Source organism: Lagenorhynchus albirostris, chromosome 6 (genome assembly GCF_949774975.1).
Source record: "Lagenorhynchus albirostris chromosome 6, mLagAlb1.1, whole genome shotgun sequence".
Taxonomy (NCBI): domain Eukaryota; kingdom Metazoa; phylum Chordata; class Mammalia; order Artiodactyla; family Delphinidae; genus Lagenorhynchus; species Lagenorhynchus albirostris.
The window spans coordinates 112,255,738-112,276,703 of NC_083100.1; the positions used below are offsets into that span (position 1 = coordinate 112,255,738).

The 20,966-nt window shown below is 37.7% G+C and overlaps 1 protein-coding gene across 2 annotated transcripts in view; it reads left to right on the forward strand.

Annotated features, from left to right (window-relative positions):
• CNTNAP5 (contactin associated protein family member 5) overlaps positions 1 to 20,966 on the forward strand; it is an 882,476-nt gene that overhangs the window by 707,951 nt on the left and 153,559 nt on the right. For both annotated transcript variants that reach the window (XM_060151536.1, XM_060151538.1), the window contains exon 14: positions 17,738 to 17,894. In XM_060151536.1, coding sequence (XP_060007519.1) covers positions 17,738 to 17,894 — 157 coding nt within the window. The remainder of the gene's footprint in view (positions 1 to 17,737; positions 17,895 to 20,966) is intronic.

Below are 20,966 nucleotides of genomic sequence, written 5' to 3' on the forward strand. Positions count from 1 at the left end.
TGTGCTTAACACAAAATGTTCCATGAATGAATGAAATCAAAGTTCTTGTCTATTAGGGCATACAATCTACAAGGAAATATAAGGCACACACATCTTTATGTGGCCTGACCAAGTAGTCAGCTTATCATGGGATTGGAAATGGAGGGAATATCATTTGCTCTGATATCTGGTTATTAAAAAGGGATTTTTAAATGACATTTACTTATAATTTTATTTCCAAATTGCGATTTCATGATAGAAATTTGGAAAACTTCTTGCCTGAGGTAATTTTCCATGCCTGCATAAGGGCTCCTGATGTGATTGTGTGATAATTTATTTAATCATGCCTCTATTGAGAGAATTTAGATTATATCTCATTTTTTTTTTACTCTGAATAATACCATAATGAATACTCTTATCAAGAGGTTCTTTTTTTTTTTATTTTAAAGATCTTTAAAAGATTGGGAGTTTGGGATTAGCAGATACAAACTAGTATATATAAGATGGATAAACAAGGTCCTACTGTATAGCACAGGTAACTATATTCAATATCCTGTGATAAACCATAATGGAAAAGAATATGAAAGAGAATATATATGTATAACTGAGTCACTTTGCTGTACAGCAGAAATTAAATGCAACATTGTAAATCAATTACACGTTTTAGAATTTTTTTTTTTTTTTTGCGGTACGCGGGCCTCTCACTGTTGTGGCCTCTCCCATTGCGGAGCACAGGCTCCGGACGCGAAGGCTCAGCGGCCATGGCTCACGGGCCTAGCCGCTCCACGGCACGAACCTGTGTCCCCCGAATCGGCAGGCGGACTCTCAACCACTGCGCCACCAGGGAAGCCCCAAAATTTTTTTTAAAAATTAAAAAAATAAAAGAGCTTTAGATTTGTGAAACTTTAAAAATACTGCCTATGTTCCGCTAGAAAGTTTGTCTTACTTGACACTTTTGCCAAGAGTTTAGGAGAGCTCATGGCTGACATTTTCATAGGAAAAAAATGAGCTTGGTCTTTGAAACAAAGGCTCAGAAGTCAGAATTTTGGTAGGAGACTGTTTGGAGTTTTCTTTGCCTGAAACACGTGATTTCTTTTAGGAGAGTCATGGAGAAAGAAAGAAAAGGTGACCTCTCAGACGAGTGAGTTTCTCTCAGGGATGAATGAGGAACTGTGGATAACCTGATAGCCCGTGGAGCAGAGATGGTAGTAAGATCCTTAACTCAAAGCCGGATTTGGATTATCTGTGAATCTAGAGTTGCCACTGTCCCTCCGTGATCCCAGGGTGACTTGAGTCTCGTGTTGACCCCACATCTGAGACCAGTCCCCAAAACTGGGCTTCACTCCTGGGAGACGTGCCATTGTGCTTCCCGGATGTCTTCTGTTGATTAATTTATGAGTTGTGATCAGACTGTGTATCTGAAGCATTTTAACTCAATGCTAAATATTGTCACTCAAGCTCTTGAAAAATCTAGTGGTTTCCTTCTTTGAATATTTTCTGAAAACATGTGTTCCCATTTCCCCAGTAGAAGCTGTGGAGTCACATCTGGCTGTTTCTCCCAGCTCTCCTTCTGCTCTGATCAGTTTACAGTGTAATTGATGACACCAGGAATAACTTAGCAGCTGATAGTATTTCAGAGAACGACTTTTTTTTTTCAACCCCAAATTTTTAAATGACTCAGAAGATAAATTTTAAAAAATTATTTTAAATTTTCAGGAGACTCTACTACTTTTAGAGCTACTTGTTGTAGAGACCATATCATAGGACATAGAGAGAAAAGGTAGAGCCAGGAATTTCATTTTCCCTGAACAAGCCTTGCTGGGAACTTTAAAAATACAAAACACAAAAATATTCAGAAATTAAAATGACAACTTTAAGTTGCTGTAGCAACATATATTCATTGTACCCTTTTTTCCCCCAAATGACACAATATATCGTTTTGGTGCCTATATCCCTTTAGGTTTGATAATAAAATGCTAAATTTCTTGGAAGACAAGTGGTTAAGTTTATATTTTACCAGATCATATTGAGAATGTAGTTTCTGAAACATTCTTTTCTTTTCTTCTTTGATATATTTTAAGACGGCAAGCATCGTTTTCTTCTCTACCAACATAAATAATGCTGTTCCACCCTCTGTGGAACATTTGTCTGCTTCCGTTCCCAGCTTTTCCCAATGCTAATATACCTCCTGATGTGTGAAGATAGCAAATCCTGTTCAACAGATAGAAGAAAAAAAGTGTATTTCAACAATTACTTTTGCTCTGCCCAATTTTCTATTCACACTGGGTGGAGAGCAGATCTCAGTAGCTGGAATTGCCAGAAGGACTTGTGTCCACTTGCTTTATCTGTAAGAATCAGATGAAAAGTGCTGGAAACAGACAGACAAATCAAACCAAAGCCACAGCAAAACCCACAGAAGGCATCAAAGTTAGCAGCTTTACAAAAAACAAACTGACAAACTGAATTTGTCTTGCCCTATTTCCTTTCATGAATACCACCCCCCAACCCTTGGTCGTTCAGGGTCATTAGAGTTTTCCCTCGATGTGTCAGGGATTTTAAAGTCCAGTACTCTCAAAATTTAGAGGGGGATCGTAAATGGTACTGATTGTGTTTGTAGTGTCAAAATACTGCAGATTGCATGGCTTAAAAGCAGAAATGAATTCTCTCACACTTCTCAAGACTAGAAGTCCAAGATGAAGGTAGAGGGAGGGTTGCTTTTTCATTCCTCTTGGCATGCAGGCGCCCACCTTCCTTCTGTGCCCCCAACGTGGTCTTCCTTCTGTGCCCCCACGTGGTGTTCCTGCTGTGCACACACACACCCTGTGTCTCTTCAGAGGAAGAGACCTTATACGACCCAGGTCACATTGGATTGGAGCCCCACCCTAACAACCTCATGTTAAGTTCATCACCTCTTGAAAGACCTTGCCTCCAAATACGAGGACATCCAGAGGCATTCAGAGTTGGCATTTCAACATAGGAATTTGGGGGGACACGATCCAGCCTACACCGGTTACAGAGAGCTAACAACAATTACACCTGTCACCATCAGTTACTTTTTTTCTGAGAGCCTGCTATGCTCCAATCATGTGGAGAGTAATGTGCATGGGGAAGCAGGGTGTGGAAACAGCTGTAAATCCAGGTCTCTCCCTCCCTCCCTTTTCCAGCTTGGGTACACAGGATAGATGGTGGTGTCATCATCTCGTCTCTCCTCTAAAGCATCTGGGCTGAACTCAAAGCAACATCACACACCACAGGCCCTTATCAGAGAGTATATCCTCCAAGTGTCTTCTATCAAGCACTCACCCAAAGCCCATTTCACTCTTTCCATCAAGCCATTCGTTTAAAGGCTCATACTTGATGGTAATATATGAATTTATCAACATTAGTTCCTTAGCTTTTTCCACAGGACCTCAAAGAAATTCCTCCATATAAAGTCCTTCAAGAAATTTTTCCATGTGAAATTCAGTGTATTCCCTTTTTGGTAGGTGTGTTATTGAGGACATTTTCCAGTAGACTCGTTTGTGTCTTCCCATAAAGGATCTCATATGAAAACTTACTTTCAAAATTCAATGTTCAAAAAACTGTTTACCTCCCTTGAGAATTGGATTTCTTCTTTTTGTGAGTAAGAAATGTAAAACTGGGACTTTTCTGGTGGCGCAGTCGTTAAGAATCCACCTGCTAATGCAAGGGACACGGGTTCGAGCCCTGGTCCGGGAGGATCCCACATGCCGTGGAGCAACTAAGCCAGTGTGCCACAACTGTTGAGCCCACATGCTGCAGCTACTGAAGCCTGTGCAGCTAGAGCCCATGCTCTTCAATAAGAGAAGCCACCGCAATGAGAAGCCCACACACCACAATGAAGAATAGCCCCCGCTCACCGCAACTAGAGAAAGCAAAGAAAACCCAATGCAGCCAAAAAAAAAAAAAAAGAAAGAAAAGAAAAAGAAATGTAAAACTGACAGTATCTTTCTTTTCACTTTTACCGCCACAATGAATTTTTTCTTAATTTTTGTTGAAGTATAGTTGATTTACAATGTTGTTTTAGTTGTGTGTTGTGTTAGTTTCAGGTGTACAGTAAAGTGAATCAGTTATACATCTATCCACTCTTTTTTAGATTCTTTTCCCAAATAGGTCATTAGAGAGTATTGAGTAGAATTTAAAATAAAATAATTTATTTCCATCATTTCATTTTCTGTTCTTATGAAGACAGTTCTGATCTATATTTTATTTTGGATTTATTGATTATGTTCTTTTTGAAAACCATCTGAAATCAGAGAAATGAATACATATAAATAATATTGCTCCTTCCCCCAAAGTACTATTCTTTAGAACACAGAATTTTACTTATATTTGTTTTTTTTATCACAGAAGTTCTAAACTTAGTAAAATTTAAGGCATAGAAATATTAAATTAAAAACTTTAAGATGATTCTAAGTCCTTTTGAATCTTCCGACTGATATTTGGGGGATCTGGTAACTCCCAAAAAGATTTCAATAGTTCTTTATAATCTGATTTTTCAACTGAACCAAATGATAATTTATAATCCAATTTGTAATAGCTACTTTCTGTTATCCTGTTTATCCTAATAGAAAGGCATCCACAGACTTCTGCATGGGTTCCTCACTTCTTTGGTATACAGAAAGCATGCGAGTATTTTAGGCTATCACGATGTACTCAACAAGAGTCTCTCATGAAATTACAGTCCAGCAACTACTGGACATGGCTTTTTAGGACCTTGCCTGCCAAGTTACCTGGTATCACTTTTGTCCTGCTTTCTTGGTTTCAGTAGTCACAAGCCCACTTAGATTTAAAGGAAGGGACTGTCAGAGACTTTTCAGACCCTGTTTTTTTTATTTAATATTTTTATATGCTTTATTTTTTTACATTAATATTGAAGTATAGTTGATGTACGATGTTGTGTTATTTTCAGGTGTACGGCAAAGTGAATCAGTTATACATATATATATATACACTCCTTTTTAGATTATTTTCCCATATAGGCCATTACAGAGTATTGAGTAGAGTTCCCTGTGCTAGACAGTAGGTCCTTATTAGTTATCTATTTTATATATAGTAGTGTGTATATGTTAATCTCAATCTCCCAATTTATCCCCCCATCTTTCCCCTCGTAACCATACGTTTGTTTTCTATGTCTGTGATTCTATTTCTGTTTTGTAGATAAGTTCATTTGTACCTTTTTTTTTGTGGCCTCCACATATATACCCTCTTTTGAAATCACCACATGTATTATGCGTTTCTTGTTTGAGAACCCTAATGTTTAAATATTTTTACAAAATACTGGTATTAAATGTCTATTTTAAGCTAAACAGTGGTTATTGTTCATACGAAAACTATTAGAATCCTGATGAATTTGCTGTTATTGTTTCCTGTAGGAGACGTTCCTTATCCTTGTTATATGGACAACAAACACAAATAGATACTTAGCAATTTTCCTGACTAGATAAAAAAGAGGATTAATTGCAGATGAAATGAGTCATGGGAAGCTTGACTATATATATGTAAAAATAATTGAAACCAACATTCTTTTTACGTTTTTAGTATCTCTGAAATTGGAATGAATTTTACAATTAATGTCATATTTTAGTTGAACTCGTAGTCAATTTTCATTTTTAGTGGTGCATAAAACAATGACACAACTTATATATAGCAACTGGCATTTGATGAAATATGATAGTTGCTCTTCACAATTCCAGAATAATCAGAGACACTTAGGATACAATAATATCCTCTATTTTGGAATAAATTCTGTAGAACCAGAAATGAGTCCTGGATCTTAGGTCTTGCTTAAATTGGTCCTAGAAACCTGTTAACCCTCGGAAGAACCTTCCCCCCCTTGGTAATATGCTCGTTTCTCTAATGTGATTCTAGACTTTGAAGAGCAACCAACAATGCATTAGCTGTCTCTGTCAACTGAAAGGCCCCTTAACTGACTTGTTGCTATTGACTGAGATCCTAGAAGGAGGCCTCTGTTAATGGTATATCCTGATAGGAGACAAGGAATAGGTTTGCCAGCATTGGAGTTGAGTCTAGATATAGTATATCATGTTCTAGTCCAATCACTTAGCTTTTCCTGGTGATAGCAACAAAGTGACTTTTGCAGAATGAAGCCCCACATCATGTTATCTGATAAAATATATGCCTGACTGGGAGCAATATAGCTACACATTTCTTGATAATGTTCCTGTCTCAAATCTTAGGTAAAATAATTCATCTTTGGGGGAATTGTATTGGAATTACCTTTAAGAGTGTTTATACTGTAATATCTTTTACATAGGATAAGGCAGTAGACATTGTGTGTGTACGTGTGTGTACAGTTATATATATCTACAAACATGTATGTATGATATATATGTGTAATATATACATACACATACACATATATATTCAGTTGTTATTTAAAAAATTACTGTGTCTAGTATTTGCTGGGTGTATAATGATTACTAATCATCCCTGCCCTTAGGTAGATCACTGCCAACCTCTTGTAATATTGCTTGCTTTCTACCTTTTATGATGAGGAAACATAGCATCTGGTACACTGTAAGTCCTACATAAACACTAGTTAATATTTTTTCACTTTTTTAATTTAGAAAATTACTTTGTATGGACACAAATGGTTAATCAATGTTTTCAACTGGTCATTTTATCTAATGTTTAAAATGTAAAGCAGGGGCTTCCCTGGTGGCGCAGTCGTTGAGAGTCCGCCTGCCGATGCAGGGGACATGGGTTCGTGCCCCGGTCCAGGAAGATCCCACATGCCGCGGAGCAGCTGGGCCCGTGAGCCATGGCTGCTGAGTCTGTGCATCTGGAGCCTATGCTCCGGCACGGGAGAAGCCACAACAGTGAGAGGCCTGCATATCACAAAAAATAAATAAATAAAAATAATAAAATATAAAGCAGTCTTTTAAATGGCATATTCCTGTTCGGAAACCAAAATTACCACTTTCATACATTTTTTGATTGTAGAATATCTTTCAGAATAATTAAATGACCTTTGTGGGCACTCATGGAACAACAACAACAAAAAATCCTTGAAGGCAGGAAACTCATAGCCTCGCTTTAGTTTTTGTTATGTACCCTGCAAATAACCATAAACAGGAGAGTGGTTAATAAATATTATTCAGATTTGGGGATGTGAAATAGGAGATACAGGCATGAACTCTTATTTTTATTACTATCATTATGCTGATGATCCTCTGGCCACTTCTCTCTGGTCTGTGTAATTGCAAAGTTCTTCATATTTTATTCATCACACAAGCTGCTCTGTGCCCATTCTTCTTATGCTGCTGCCTTGCACTGTTTCCAAACCTTCCTAATGAATATGATCTGTGAGCTCCATCAACTTTCTGTCTGTGCCTTGTTCAGACCTCTAAAGAATATGAGACTTACAGCCATCAGTTATGTTTCAAGTACAGAAATAAATAAATAGGGGTTTGTTGTTTGTTCATTAACACTGTGCAAAGCAAGATCACTTCGTCTCCTTCATGATCTCGTTGATGAATTTGCTCACCTATTATAATTTGGAAAAGCTTGATTCATGTAGATATTTATGTAAAGCATTCCAGCTAGGTCTTTCATTTTTCTTCTCTTCTTATCTTTTTTTTTTTTTTTAACATAACCAGGTAATGTCTACCAACCGTCAGTGATAGAATGTCATGGACAGAATTGTGATTAATTCTTCTTGTATCTGTGATTGTGTTTATGTGTTTAAAAAAGAAGAAATAGAGCATTATTGCTGGAGGTGGATCAAAGCAAAAAGATGGAGAAAAAAAGAAGGAATGAGAGAAGTGAAAACAATTGGGGGAAGGGAGAGAGGGACATAAGTGAGAGAAGAGAGGGAAAAAGGGAAGAAAGATGGAAAGAGGGGAGAGAGAGAAAGAGTAAGAGTGAGGGGGAGAGAGAGACAGACAGAGAATGAAAAAGAAAAAAAAGGAAAAGGAGAACCAGAGAGAAGAGGAAAGAAGAAATTAAAAAGAAGATTCAGGCAAGAAAGAGCATGGCAGGGTGTATGTGTTTATTTCTAACTTTCTGCAATTTACATGGAATCTGTATTAGTTGATTAAACAGTAGGAGTGTCTTACATAAGCATTCTCACCCTCTGTTACATGTTTTTCACACAAAAAGTCCCACAAAATATGCCATCGTCAGGAAGAATTTACAATATGGTTTAAAGTCTCATGCTATAAACCATAGTGGGTTAGTTGTCGCCTTGGCAAATGGTAACAAAGACTTAGAGGTGGTTTATCAACCTGAATGATCACAATGGCATTTTGATTAGCAATGCAACATTTACTCCTTTCTCACTTTATTTAACACAGTTATTGATTTATTGAGTGCCTTTATTTCATGAAAGATTAGGAGCTATTGGGGAATATGGATGTGTGAATACCTCTGTGTGCCTATTTTATGTACATACTCATAGGATAATGAGTGATAAATATTCTTCATGCTTTGTGAAGAAGTATTGGAAAATACTGATGTGTCCACCAAACAACCCAGGAAAGAATGCAGGACTGGAGAATCTAGACTTTTTAGACATTTGTGTATAAGTAACAGATGAAATATCTATGAAGGACAAAGAAAAATATTTCATATCGCCAAGGGCCAGGCCCACCAAAAGGTTGTGAGTGGGAAGGATTCTGGTAAAAACAAGAGGATGGATGAATGGAGAGACCAATGAGTAGACAGAGAGAGGAATAGGATGGATAGAGGACAAAGTTCATCATCTTCCCATCAAAACAGATGAAAAGTGAGCATGGGAGACATTTGACACAAGAAGTGGGAGAGGGTAACATTTTTTTCTTTCTTTTTTGAGTCAGAGTAGAAGAAAATTAAGAGAACTTGAACTGGCCCTCCCTAATCTTTCCAAAATATGAAAGAGTTTGCTAAAGAAAATGAACTGCAGTGGGTTGGGGATGTGGGTTAGAGAAGGACGGATAACTTTGGGAGATACTTCTTTGGGGGGTGGGTAGAGAAAGAAGGATAACTGGAGATGGTTCTCTTGGGGAAACTTCTAGGGAATTCATGAGACGATTAGCAGCATCAAATGCACACTACCATTTTTCTATTAGACCACGACAAAACAGAAGAAATTAGTTCATAAAAATTTCAGTGACCTTTTCCTCAGTTACAAGTTAAACTTAATCTTTGTTATGTATTTTATTCATCTTCTCCTATCATGATATCTTTCTTTAGCAGAAATGAATATAATCTAATGCACATGTTTTGATAATGAAATTAAATCTGAAACAGCTTATTTGTACTTAGCAATCTGCAGTGTCATTGAATAAGAATTTTTCAAAAATAAAAGGGAGTATTTGAACATTTTTGAATAAGGTTCGAACCTTCTAACCAGTGATTCTAAAATTTTAGTGTGCAACATTTCAGCATCACTTTGTATGATAGAAATGGAGAATTTGAAGCTTCACTCACTGCGTGTCTGGGAAAAGATGCTGTGAACCCGTGCTCTTACAAAAACGCCAGATTATTTTGATTAAAGTCAGACAGAAACAACATTTTGAGAAACATTGATCCAAGATTTCTAGAGGGAAATTTCAATAGGTTCCTTATTATATGATGGCCTATCACTTCCTTAGGTATCTGTTAAACAAAGTTATAGGAGTTCAGGCAAATAAGTCTTAGAAACAATGGTAATCATTGGAACATTTGTGTTTGCAGGTATTTTTGTTTGATTGATTCTTAGGTAAATAATAAATAGACCAATATAATTGGGGAGATAATGGAGTTTGAAATATTCCCAAGATATTGGGAATGCATACTCAGTAAGGCCCTGTGCTTTTGCCAATAAAATAATTATTTGATGCATATTCATAATTTCAACTCAAGACCAATTTCTATGAATAAATACCATCCTGTTTCTATTTATCATAGGACTAGATTTTATAAGATACAATAAAAATATTATTTTGGGGTTTGGACCCACAAGATCTACATTCAAGTTTTCCTATCTGTGTGATCTTGAGAAACTTATCCTTCATTAGCTTCAATTTATCTGTAAAATAAAAATGAAAAACTTCACAAAGCTGTTAGGAGGGTTGAATGACATAACTTCTGTGAACCTTGGTTTGAGTCTAATGGTATGAAAATCCAACTTTCTTCCACTGGCTGGAAAACAGAAAAGGAAGGTATATTCAAAAAAGGGATGAATTTGAAGTTTTCTCCAGAACTGTACTCTTCACTAAACTTTAGCTTTTTTTTCCTCTTGACTTTCTACACGTTGTTTAAAATTCTACCTCAAATTTATTTTATTCTAACTTGAGTTAAAGGTAATATTTAACTTTTTTTTTCTCATTTACTATATTGTGAGGGTCCAAATGGCAGGGTTTATATTTATTCTGTATTTTATACTCTAACCAGGCAAGTTTCTTGTCCAGATACTTTGTCATTTTGTTAAATACACAAATGAAGTGGTACGGGGACACCTTTATGTACGGTGATCTCATTCTATGCCACGTTTATAGTAAGCACTTGTTCGAAGCCTTGATGGGTGTCATTCTCTGGGCCTATCACTAAAGTGACAAAAAAAAATGTTTGATGTCCTCAATGATGGCCTAAAATGCCAACTGTGAATATACCTCTATAAAGGCTAAAGGCCGCATAACCATATACGTTCCTGAAACAATTTTTTAAATGTCATCTGTGTGAAATCCTTCTGTGCTGATGTTTCTTTTTCTTGGCATTTAGTCACTTGTTGATTCACCAAAGAAGAATTTAATTCTTAGCACAAACCAGGAACATTCTACATGCTGGGGATATAGTCATGAATAAGACTTAAAAGCCCTTTCTCCAACTCTAATGACAAATGAGGACCATGTTAAGCAAACAAACAGCAACAAACAAACAAAGTATGATTTCAGGTGATCCTAAGTATTCCTAAGAAAATAATGGAGTGACTTTGGAGTATTGTAAATAAGGTCAACGGGGAAGAGGTGAGCTTTAATTTCAAGATCCAATGATACAAGACAATCAGGCACTGTAAAAACCCATGAGAAGTTGGATTTGGGCAGAGACAGTAATCCCAGAAGAGCATCTGTGCGGACCTGGGGCACAGTCAGTACAGCTGGAGCCAGGGAGGAAGTAAGGCTGAAAAGTGCAGGAACCAGATGTACGGGGCCTTAGGGACCACAGGAAGACGCTGAGTTTTATTCTTGTATTGAGCTAATATCGGAGGACTTTTTAAAAATTGAAGTGTAGTTGATTTACAATGTTGTGTTAGTTTCAGGTGTATAGCAGAGTGATTCAGTTATATATACTCTTCAGATTCTTTTCCCTTATTGGTTATTAAAAAATGTTGAGTATAGTTTCCTGTGCTATACAGCAGGTCCTTGTTGTTTGTTTTATACAGAGGAGTGTATATATGTTAATCCCAAACTCCTAATTTATCCCTCCACCACCCCCCACCTTGGTAACCAGTATGGAGGTTCCTTAAAATACTAAAAATAGAATTACCATATGGTCCAGCAATCCCACTCCTGTGCATATATCTGGAGAAAACTATAATTCAAAAAGATACATGCACCACTATGTTGATAGCAGCACTGTTCACAATACCCAAGACATGGAAACAACCTAAATGTCCACGGACAGATGAATGGTTAAAGAAGATATGGTACATATATACAATGGAATATTACTCAGTCATAAAAAAGAATGAAATATGCCGTTTGTAGCAACAAGGTTGGACCTAGAGATTGTCATACTAAGTGAAGTAAGCCAGACAGAGAAAGACAAATATCATATGATATCGCTTATATGTGGAATCTAAAAAATAATGCAAATGAACTTATTTACAAAACAGAAGTAGACCCACAGACATAGAATACTGGAGGATTTTAATCAGAGAGATAAATCATCTGAATTAGACTTTAGAAGTCCCTGTTTCCTGCTGTAAGAATACCTTTTAGGGGACGGAACAACAGTGGGGGCAGGGATTTCACTGTTGAGTCTGTTGTAATCACCTACAGCGATCACTGTGCTTTGGCATGGGTCTGTCATTGACTAGCCGAGCGACCTTGGGCAAGTAATGTATCCTCATCTGTAAAATGAGATAGAAGTATTTACCTCATAGTGTTGTTGTGGAGATTGATCAAACTAGGGTATAAAAAGTGCATATAACTTCCTGATATTTTAAATGCTCAATAACTGCTGGATTTTTTAAAAATTAGGATTACTAGTTAAAAACAGACACATGAGCCTTAATACACAGATTGATTGCAATTCTCTATTTCTCTGATTGTGTGTAGACATTAGGTATTTTACTTTTCTAAATTTGTTTCCCATTCATTAATTGTTTACTATATTAATCAGTATAGGTTAGCTATACTATAGGTATACTATGGTAATAAATAAGTCCCACTCCGAGTCCATGGGTCTTAACACAATGAAGGTTTCTTTCTTCTCACATTAGTTTGATGTGGTTACAGGAATACCCCTCCATTCTTGTCACCCCACATCTGGAAACTACTGCTTTCAAGTCTGTCCTCTCAGAGAAATTGTGGAATAAACTAAAGGTCTTATTCCCATACTACAGTGTTCATTTAGTATTATCAGTTCCCACAAATTTATAATAATTGTCATTTTATCTAGCTGGTCATTTTTCCCTGCAAGGCTCACATTATCTCTATATGTTTTTGGCACATTAAAAAGTCAGAAAGTCTGTGAGTCATTGGGAAGGTGGGTGTTCAGGACATGAGAGCTTCAGGGACCCAGATCCTTGAGTCCAGATTTGCCTTCAGTGACTGTTTGACTTTGCACAAGTCATTTAACCTTGCTAGGATTCTTCATTGCAGGTCTTCCAATAAAATATACTATCAAAATGCAAATTATTATTATATTACCCTACAAAAAATTAAAACAATGCAAATAGAATCATTTAAGTTAATCATTTTGTCTACCTCTTTGCCTAACCATGAAGGATCCCTGTGGTACATTCTAGTGAGGTTTGTTCAGTACAGGTTGAAATGACCTCATCAAAGTGATTTTTATCATTTGTTTTGAGAGGTGGTATCATTAATCTTTTATGCAACCCCCTCCTTTCTGGGCTCACTTCAGTTAAATAGGCAGGGAGAAGAGAATGTTGAACAACATTATAAAAATGTTAATTCCTAATGTCACTGACTAGCTCTTAATCACGCTATTAGACATATGTTCTGATTTAATGATCCTAATCAGCATGCAGTCAGACCAAGATTGACTTTGATGAATGTCTGACATTATTTTGTGATATGGAAGAGGTTGTTTTTCTTGTGGTCTAAACCTTTCCGTAGAAATTACATTCTATTTAGAAAGAAAGAGAATGTAAAATACTTTCTTTGGTTTCCAGAATCTTCTTTCCTAAACCAGCATCTGGATGATTTGTGTTTTGATCATAGAATGAAACATTTGGGTGCAGTCATCTGTAATTATTTGTCCTTACAACTTTGGTGGCTCCTTCCTCTTATTTTTAAGCTCAAAATACTTAACTACCGTCAATGAGATAAGATATCTTTAGAATGTGCAAAAATCTCGTTATTTCAAACCGCTGCTTCCTAACGATGCTGTAGTGAAAATCGGATCCCCTTTCCTTGTGCCTCTTACTTGCACCCTTTTCCCTGGTGGCACCATTTGCTGAAGTCCTTCTCAACACAAAGCTTCCAGTCAAATGTCACCATTTCCATGAAATTAAAATCATTTCCATAAACCATTTCTCAGGAATCTTGGACAAAATTCATAGCTTCTTCTTCTGGACTTTCCTAGCATTTTATTCACTTCTATATTTTGACCCTAATCTCATTCTGACTTACATTTCTTTTAGCTGTGTATATGTCCTTCTTCCTTAAATGTTATGAACTCCCTAGGGGCAGTGATAGTCTATTAAAATTTGTATAGCTAGGATATCTCCCCGTGACCTTCACACAGCATAGAATCAAGCAATAATTGAATGGAATGATTATATATATGTATATATATAATATACACTCATGATTATATCATTTCTTTTAATCACAGTTTTATAAATCATGCATATACATATATGTATGCATGTATAGGTTTTATAAATCCTATATATGCATATGTGTGTATGTATGTGTGTGTGTGTGTGTGTATATATATATATATATATATATGGCTTTGAATCTTGCGTCACCTAGAGGTGGAGGCTGTGACAGGTGACAGTCAATGATCATCCATGGGAATAATTTCTCCAAAGTTCTATGCAGAATTTCTAAAGGAATACATGGGTGGGAGCACTGAGCCAGGAGGAGATAAGCCAGGACCCTGAGCACTGGGGAAACTGCTCTCTAAATTTCAGGAAGATCCAAGCACCATATTAGAAGGGGACAAAGGTGGTGTGAGAGTCTGGGTTACCCTGCCAATAACTGGGACTTGAGTTGGGATGGACTCAGAGTGAACACAGACTGGGTTCAAGTAAAGGGATATGCGGCAGTAACGAAGGATCTTCCTAAGGGACTGCTAAAATGTCGGCTCTAACTGCTTACATTTATGGGCCAAAAGATAGATAATTAGTTGAGCCAAACAGAATTGGTGTTTCTCTTTATCTTCCTCATTCACCGATGTCTCTTTATTTATGTTTCCAACCAAACTGCAGTTGAAAGCAGGACTGTCCTTGATCACTGTGTTTTACTTCCTTAGAATCCCTACAGAATTTTTGTATGTGGTTGATATTTGCTTTGTGTTTTATCAGTGATTGCCACAATAATGCTATACTGCCAATTGCCACGGCTCAGTGGCATACAGTGTTCAGGACTTTTTTTCATGCTCACAGGTCTGAGCGTCAGGCAGGATGGCTGTGCTCCGTGTGCCACATCCTGAGGTCCACCATCTGGATTGTGTTCTCCCGTGTGTGTGACCATCTGGATTGTGTTCTCCCGTGGTGTGGAGAGAGGCTGTGACCATCTGGATTGTGTTCTCCCGTGGTGTCAGAGGTGGTCCCAGGAGCAGTGGTCTAGACTGAGCTGACATGCCATCATTTCAGTCTGTGTTCCAGCGGGGAAAGCAAGTAGCAAGACCAAGACATCAGTGGGGCGGGGATATTTACTACTCCCATGAGCCCACTATAACACATGCAGGAAATCCAATTTCTCCAGTGGCCAAAATTTGGAGAAAGGGTGCCGATTCTCTTCCTGACTACATCATTAGAGTCATGAATGAAAAAAAATCAGTCACCCTTTTTGATCGTCAGTTTCTTCATTTGTTATGTTCCAGCTCATACTCCGTGGGGGAATAATCACAAACCTGGGACATCTAAGAGGAAAATTCTGCTGTAACCCTCCTGCTCTCAAATATATGTGTGTGTTTCTTCTTTATTCTCTATATTTCCTTTTCTTTCTTCTTGCTCATTGATATTCAATCAGTCAAAACAGTTTGCAACTTTTATACTAATTGTCAGAGATGAGGAGGGGATCCCAAGCCTCAGTGACACAAGGCACTGGTAGATTCGAAACAAAACAAAGTGTTGAGCAGCTACGGGCACTTCTAGGGATTTAAGGCACCAAGTAAGAATTGGTAAACCTACTAGAAGGCAATATTTGCACCAGAGTGTACACAAATTGGTTTTTCAGAATTGAAACCATTGATAATAATGCTATTAATAAGATCACAACTTTGATTCTGCTTATAAACAAAAATAATTCATGATGACATTGAATTTCACCATGTGATCAGGATTCTCGATTATGGAGGAGAGGTCTGGGAAGTGCCAGGAGGGAGAAGTGGAGAGATTTCTTCCCATATCTTGTGCCCAAAGCCAACATTCGCAAACATCTGAACACACAATGTTTTACCCTTGTGTTACCTGGACTCACACACTGGGACGATCCACCTAAGCTTACCTCAGTCCTGAAAGTGCTTTTTGTTCTAAGTAAACCCACCAGACTTCTAGGCCACTTGAGTATGGCTTCTCTGAACTAGTGATTAGAAAGAAAGCAATTCATTTGAACTAGTGTCCAATGACTTATAGCTGTTTGGAAATAGCTTAAATGGATTTGTACCATTTAGAATTATTCTTTAAAAAGAAGATACTAGTGAACAGACATCTCTAACTTGGATTCTAACTTAAAAGCTAACAAAGGGACTTGAAACATTTTAGACAGTGTGAAGAGTAGTATTTTGGGGTGAGTATAGTCCTTCAGGCTGTCTGCCCCCTGACTCAGCACCCCTAAGATACTTTTGTGTTTCTTAGTATTTGTTTTATCTTCTTCTCATTACTTACAGGTTCTTGGAAAACCCAGATTGTCATTCTCTTCCTACTTGCCTCAGTGACTTCCATAAAGATGTTAGTAATGAATGCAATTCAGAGAAAGTTGTTGCTATTTGTATACATGAATAATTTGTAAATTATATGTTTGTACATCAGGAGTTGTATATGAAATCAAGTCTTGACTAGGCAGAATTCCAACCTAGCGCCATCCTCAGACAAAAGTTACTATTCTACTTTAAAATGATAAATCATGAAAAATGGCTCTCAATAACTACTTCTTTCATTTTTAAAAAATAAACACATATTAAGTGCCTGTTGTATGCCAAACAGAAACAGACCAGTGGTTTCCAAAGAGGAACTAGGCCTAACCCCATTCAGCCTAAGGGTGTATAACACCTCTATCTCTGCCTACATCTGTTGTTTTGGATATCTTATCATCTTCTGGATAATAATTTTTATCTACTTAAATATTCCCAATTATACAAGATAACTTCAACAGATTTTACTAAACTAAACTTTGCAAAGAAAAAAGAATTGAAAATTGACAAGGACAAGACTCAAAAATAGTTTTCTGTTAACTACATAAACCAGAAATTAGAGGTTGCATCCTAGCTTTGTATGGGTTAAATATGACATACAGAGGGATTTCATTGGCCTATGCAGTATTGACCTTCATAATATTTCTTTTGTCCAAATTTTTGAACTTCAAATATTGTGACTTCTCTTTAAAAAATTCAAAAGATATGGTAACCCTGGCGTTAATCTTTGTCATGACAGAAATCAGTGTGGGGTAAGACAGGGCCACCCTGTCCTCTGAGCCAACACTCTCCCCCTCACCTTCGTGTCCACCCCTCCCCACAGTCTACCAGAAACTGAGGACTAAGGTCGGGCTAATATTGGCCCTCATGCTACTATTTATCGTTTTGTAGTTTTAAAAGGAAGTTAATTTTTGTATCTATATATTCAATATTTTTGGTCTAAGGTCTAGCCCAGTTTACTCAATTGTGATGCCTGCCTGATTTGGTTAGCATTTGAGCTTGTGACCTTGAGTCTAAACATTGTGATTAATCAATATCCTATTATAGAAACGCTTTTCATGGAAGTGTTGTTTATATGAGCACATGTATATAGATATCTCTTTATGTGTGTGCATATATAGAGAGAGAGATAGAGAGAGAGAAATAAAAGAAAGGAAGGAAGGGAGGAAGGAAGGAAGAAAGAAAAAGAAAGAAGGAAAAAAGGAAGGAAGGAAGGAAGAAAGAAAGAAAAAGGGAAAGAAAGAAAGGAGAGATAACAGAAGTGAAGGAGAAAGAACAGAAGGGAAAAGAGGAAGGAAAGAAGGGAGGGAGGGAGGGATATATATACATTGTACGTATGTATGCACATATGTATATATATATGTGCATACATACGTACAATGTATATATATCCTTCGAGACATTTTCATCTCAGTTTCTGTGACATCCTCTGTGCTATTTCAGGCTTGCTCCATTCTGACTTGTGAAGCATCTTGTCTTTCAGATGGAACCCCACTGACCTGGTGGATCGGACGGTCCAATGAAAGACACCCCTACTGGGGAGGCGCCCCTCCCGGAGTTCAGCAGTGTGACTGTGGCCTAGACGAGAGCTGCCTGGACATTCGACACTTTTGCAATTGTGACGCTGACAAGGACGAATGGTAATGGGCGTCCTGAACCCTCTGCACTCGTGGAGGATGCCCACGAAGGGATGCATAAAATGTCCCCTAAGATAAAAGAGAATAGATGAGAGATTCAATATGAACTAGGGCTCCTGAATAAGGGTGATTGCTTTAACTTTGGAAATTTCTAGTCCTCGTACTTTCAGGGCTATTGCTGAAGTTTTTAACACATAGCGTGTTGCCACACCATCACCCCTTTATATTCTGAACATTCCATTTTCAACAGGAGAATGAAATGTAATATTTAGCTTTGTGATTTAGTCAGCATTTCTGTAATGTGTAGAATATAGGCTTTGGGAGAAGGTGTGGGAGATAGGGATGTGTAATTATACAGACTGTTTCTTTATTCTCCCATTGACCCACTGATGATCCAGTCACTGGCCTGCCCTATTATTGCCACTAAAAATAGAGAAAATAAAATTTATATTTATTAAACACCTATTTAACAAGCTATTAATTCTTTTTTTGTATTATTTTTTATTGAAGCATGGTTGATTTACAATATGTTAGTTTCAGGTGTACAGCACAGTGATATATATATTCAGTTTCTTTTCCCTTATAGATTATTACAAGATATTGAGCATATATCTTGTAATAATCTATAAGCATATATCTTGTAATGATCATACATTTCCTGTGTTATACAGTAGGTCCTTTTTTATGATTTTTAAAAAATTTTGTATTGAAGTATACTTGTTTACAATGTTGTGTTACTTTCAGGTGTACAGCAAAGTGATGCAGTTATACATATACATATATCTATTGTTTTTCAGGTTCTTTTCCCATTTAGGTTATTATAGAATATTGAGTAGAGTTCCCTGTGCAATACAATAGGTCCTAGTTGATTGTCTATTTTATATATAGTAGTGTGCATATGTTAATCCCAACCTCCTAATTTATCCCTCCTCTCCCCTTTCTCCTTTGGTAAACATAAATTTGACAGAGAAAACAAACCTATTAATCTTTCATAATTTTCTCACTTTTGCACCTTAAGGTAGAGGAATGTAGATTACAGAGAGGTTAAATACTTTTCTCAAGGACGCACAGGTCTATTAAGAGGCGTATCCAGAATTTGAATTCAGGTATAGCTGAGGCCAGACTCTCTCTTCCTTCCCCACAGCAAGTTACTTTTGTAGATAAAGTTTAGTTTTAGTTCTCATGGTCATCACATGTAGTTTTCCTTTGCCCTCCAGGTCAACTGCTTATTTTTTTTACTGTACTAATTATGAAAATATGCACAGAACATTTCCAAACCCACTTTGGTTTTGACTGAATTTAAGACATTCTTTGGTTTTGGCTTTATAATTGTACTTGCTTCATCAAATGCTGCTCAAGTATAGTTAAGAATTCCTATGTCAACCTGCTCTCAACCTAGTGGAAATGGCTTTTAAGTACTTTCCCTTCACTGTTTAAATTGATAACAGCAGGAATGTTTCAAATAAAATTTTAGGTCCACTTGAAACTCAGTTCAGTGAGGAAAAGACCAAGAATGTGGTTCCATCAGGTTACACTAGATGGACCACAGCTTCAGAATGTTGTAGGGCTGCTTGGGCCCCAAGTCATGTGACCTGAGTCTGATCTCAGAGAGACAGCAGTGAGCAGTCTTGAAGCAGGATCTTAGTTCCCTGCCTAGGAATTGAACCTGAGTAGCCTGGATGAAAACTAGGAATCCTAGCCACCAGTCCACCAGGGGGTAGAGACTGGGAGCAAAATTGCCCTGGCTCTTGCCCTCATTTGAAAGCAAGGCTGTTTCAAGGAGGCAAAAACTACAGAAACAGGTACAAAGTTTATTCTTAGAAACACAACACAACATGTGGGAGAGCACACAGGGAAGCAGTTTATTTAGACAGAAGCAAAACAGGAATACACACCCAGGGAGAAAGGGTGTGGGCATTCTCCCTAATGAGGAGGACCACAGTAACAACGTGCTTAAGTCATTTATGTAGAGGCAGTTCTTCCGGGTCTTTGTTCTCCTCTGGCCAATTATTTTGCTTCTTTTCCCACATCCGACCTATCTTAGGGCCCTTCCCAATATGCGTGCACATCTTTTTGCCAAGATGGATTCCAGCATGGAGGCCTTTGGGAGCTTTGACAAGACTTACTATGGGATGGCACCCCCTCCCTTTTTGACCCCAGAGGAGCCTCCCTGCACATGTACCGTCGGGGAGGTCTCCTTGACCTCAGGAGTGATAGATGTGGTCCCCCTATCTCTTTACTCCAGCAGAGATCAGCTCCTGCCATTAACTTTGTCCTTGGAGTGTTAGGGAAAACAGAGCTCCAATTTACTCCGTTTGACAAACTCCCCAGCTGCTCAGCCCAGGGGCCCAGCTATCTTCTACCTCAGGTTCTTTCTCCTAACATCGCGATCTTCACAGGGGTCAAATCAGATGCAGTTGACTGGACTTCTCCATTTTGTGCACTCCCACTCTACCCTGCAGAGCCCTCTATCACATCTTGGAGGCCGACAAACCAAAAATAACTCTTGTTCTGTTCGGAGACTGTGTCCTTTTTAACATTATATCCCTGAAGACCTACTCTGTGTAGAGTAGAAGATGATGGTAGTTAGCTGAATAGATGAATGTAGAAGACCTTTGAGGAGGAGGAAGGATCCCAAAATGGCACCTACAAGCTTGAGAGATGTGTGGAAAGGCTAAATGGTTGTGTGGCCAGGAAAACATAGTCAAAATCCTCTGCAACCAGCAGCTTAGATTTGCTCAGTTTATTTTGATTTTTTTAATTTCCCTTCACTATGCTGACATTAGAAATGTAAGATTCATAGACTTACATGGAAACATGTTCATTTTATTCTGTATTATCAGAGAAGTTGGTAAGGGGGGTAGAATATAAAGAGTTATTGAGAAGGGGAAGTATTTCTCCTAAGTGCCTTCAATTCTGACTCGCTTGTTGGCTGAATTCTTGATCTTTGCTCACTGTTTCCTTTCCTTTGATGAAACTCTTTCCATACCTAATTATGCCTCAGTGCCTTCCCTTCCTAGAGTTCAAATGACCATGCCTGGGCTTAATTTAAGGAACACTGAGGAGCAGGGCTGG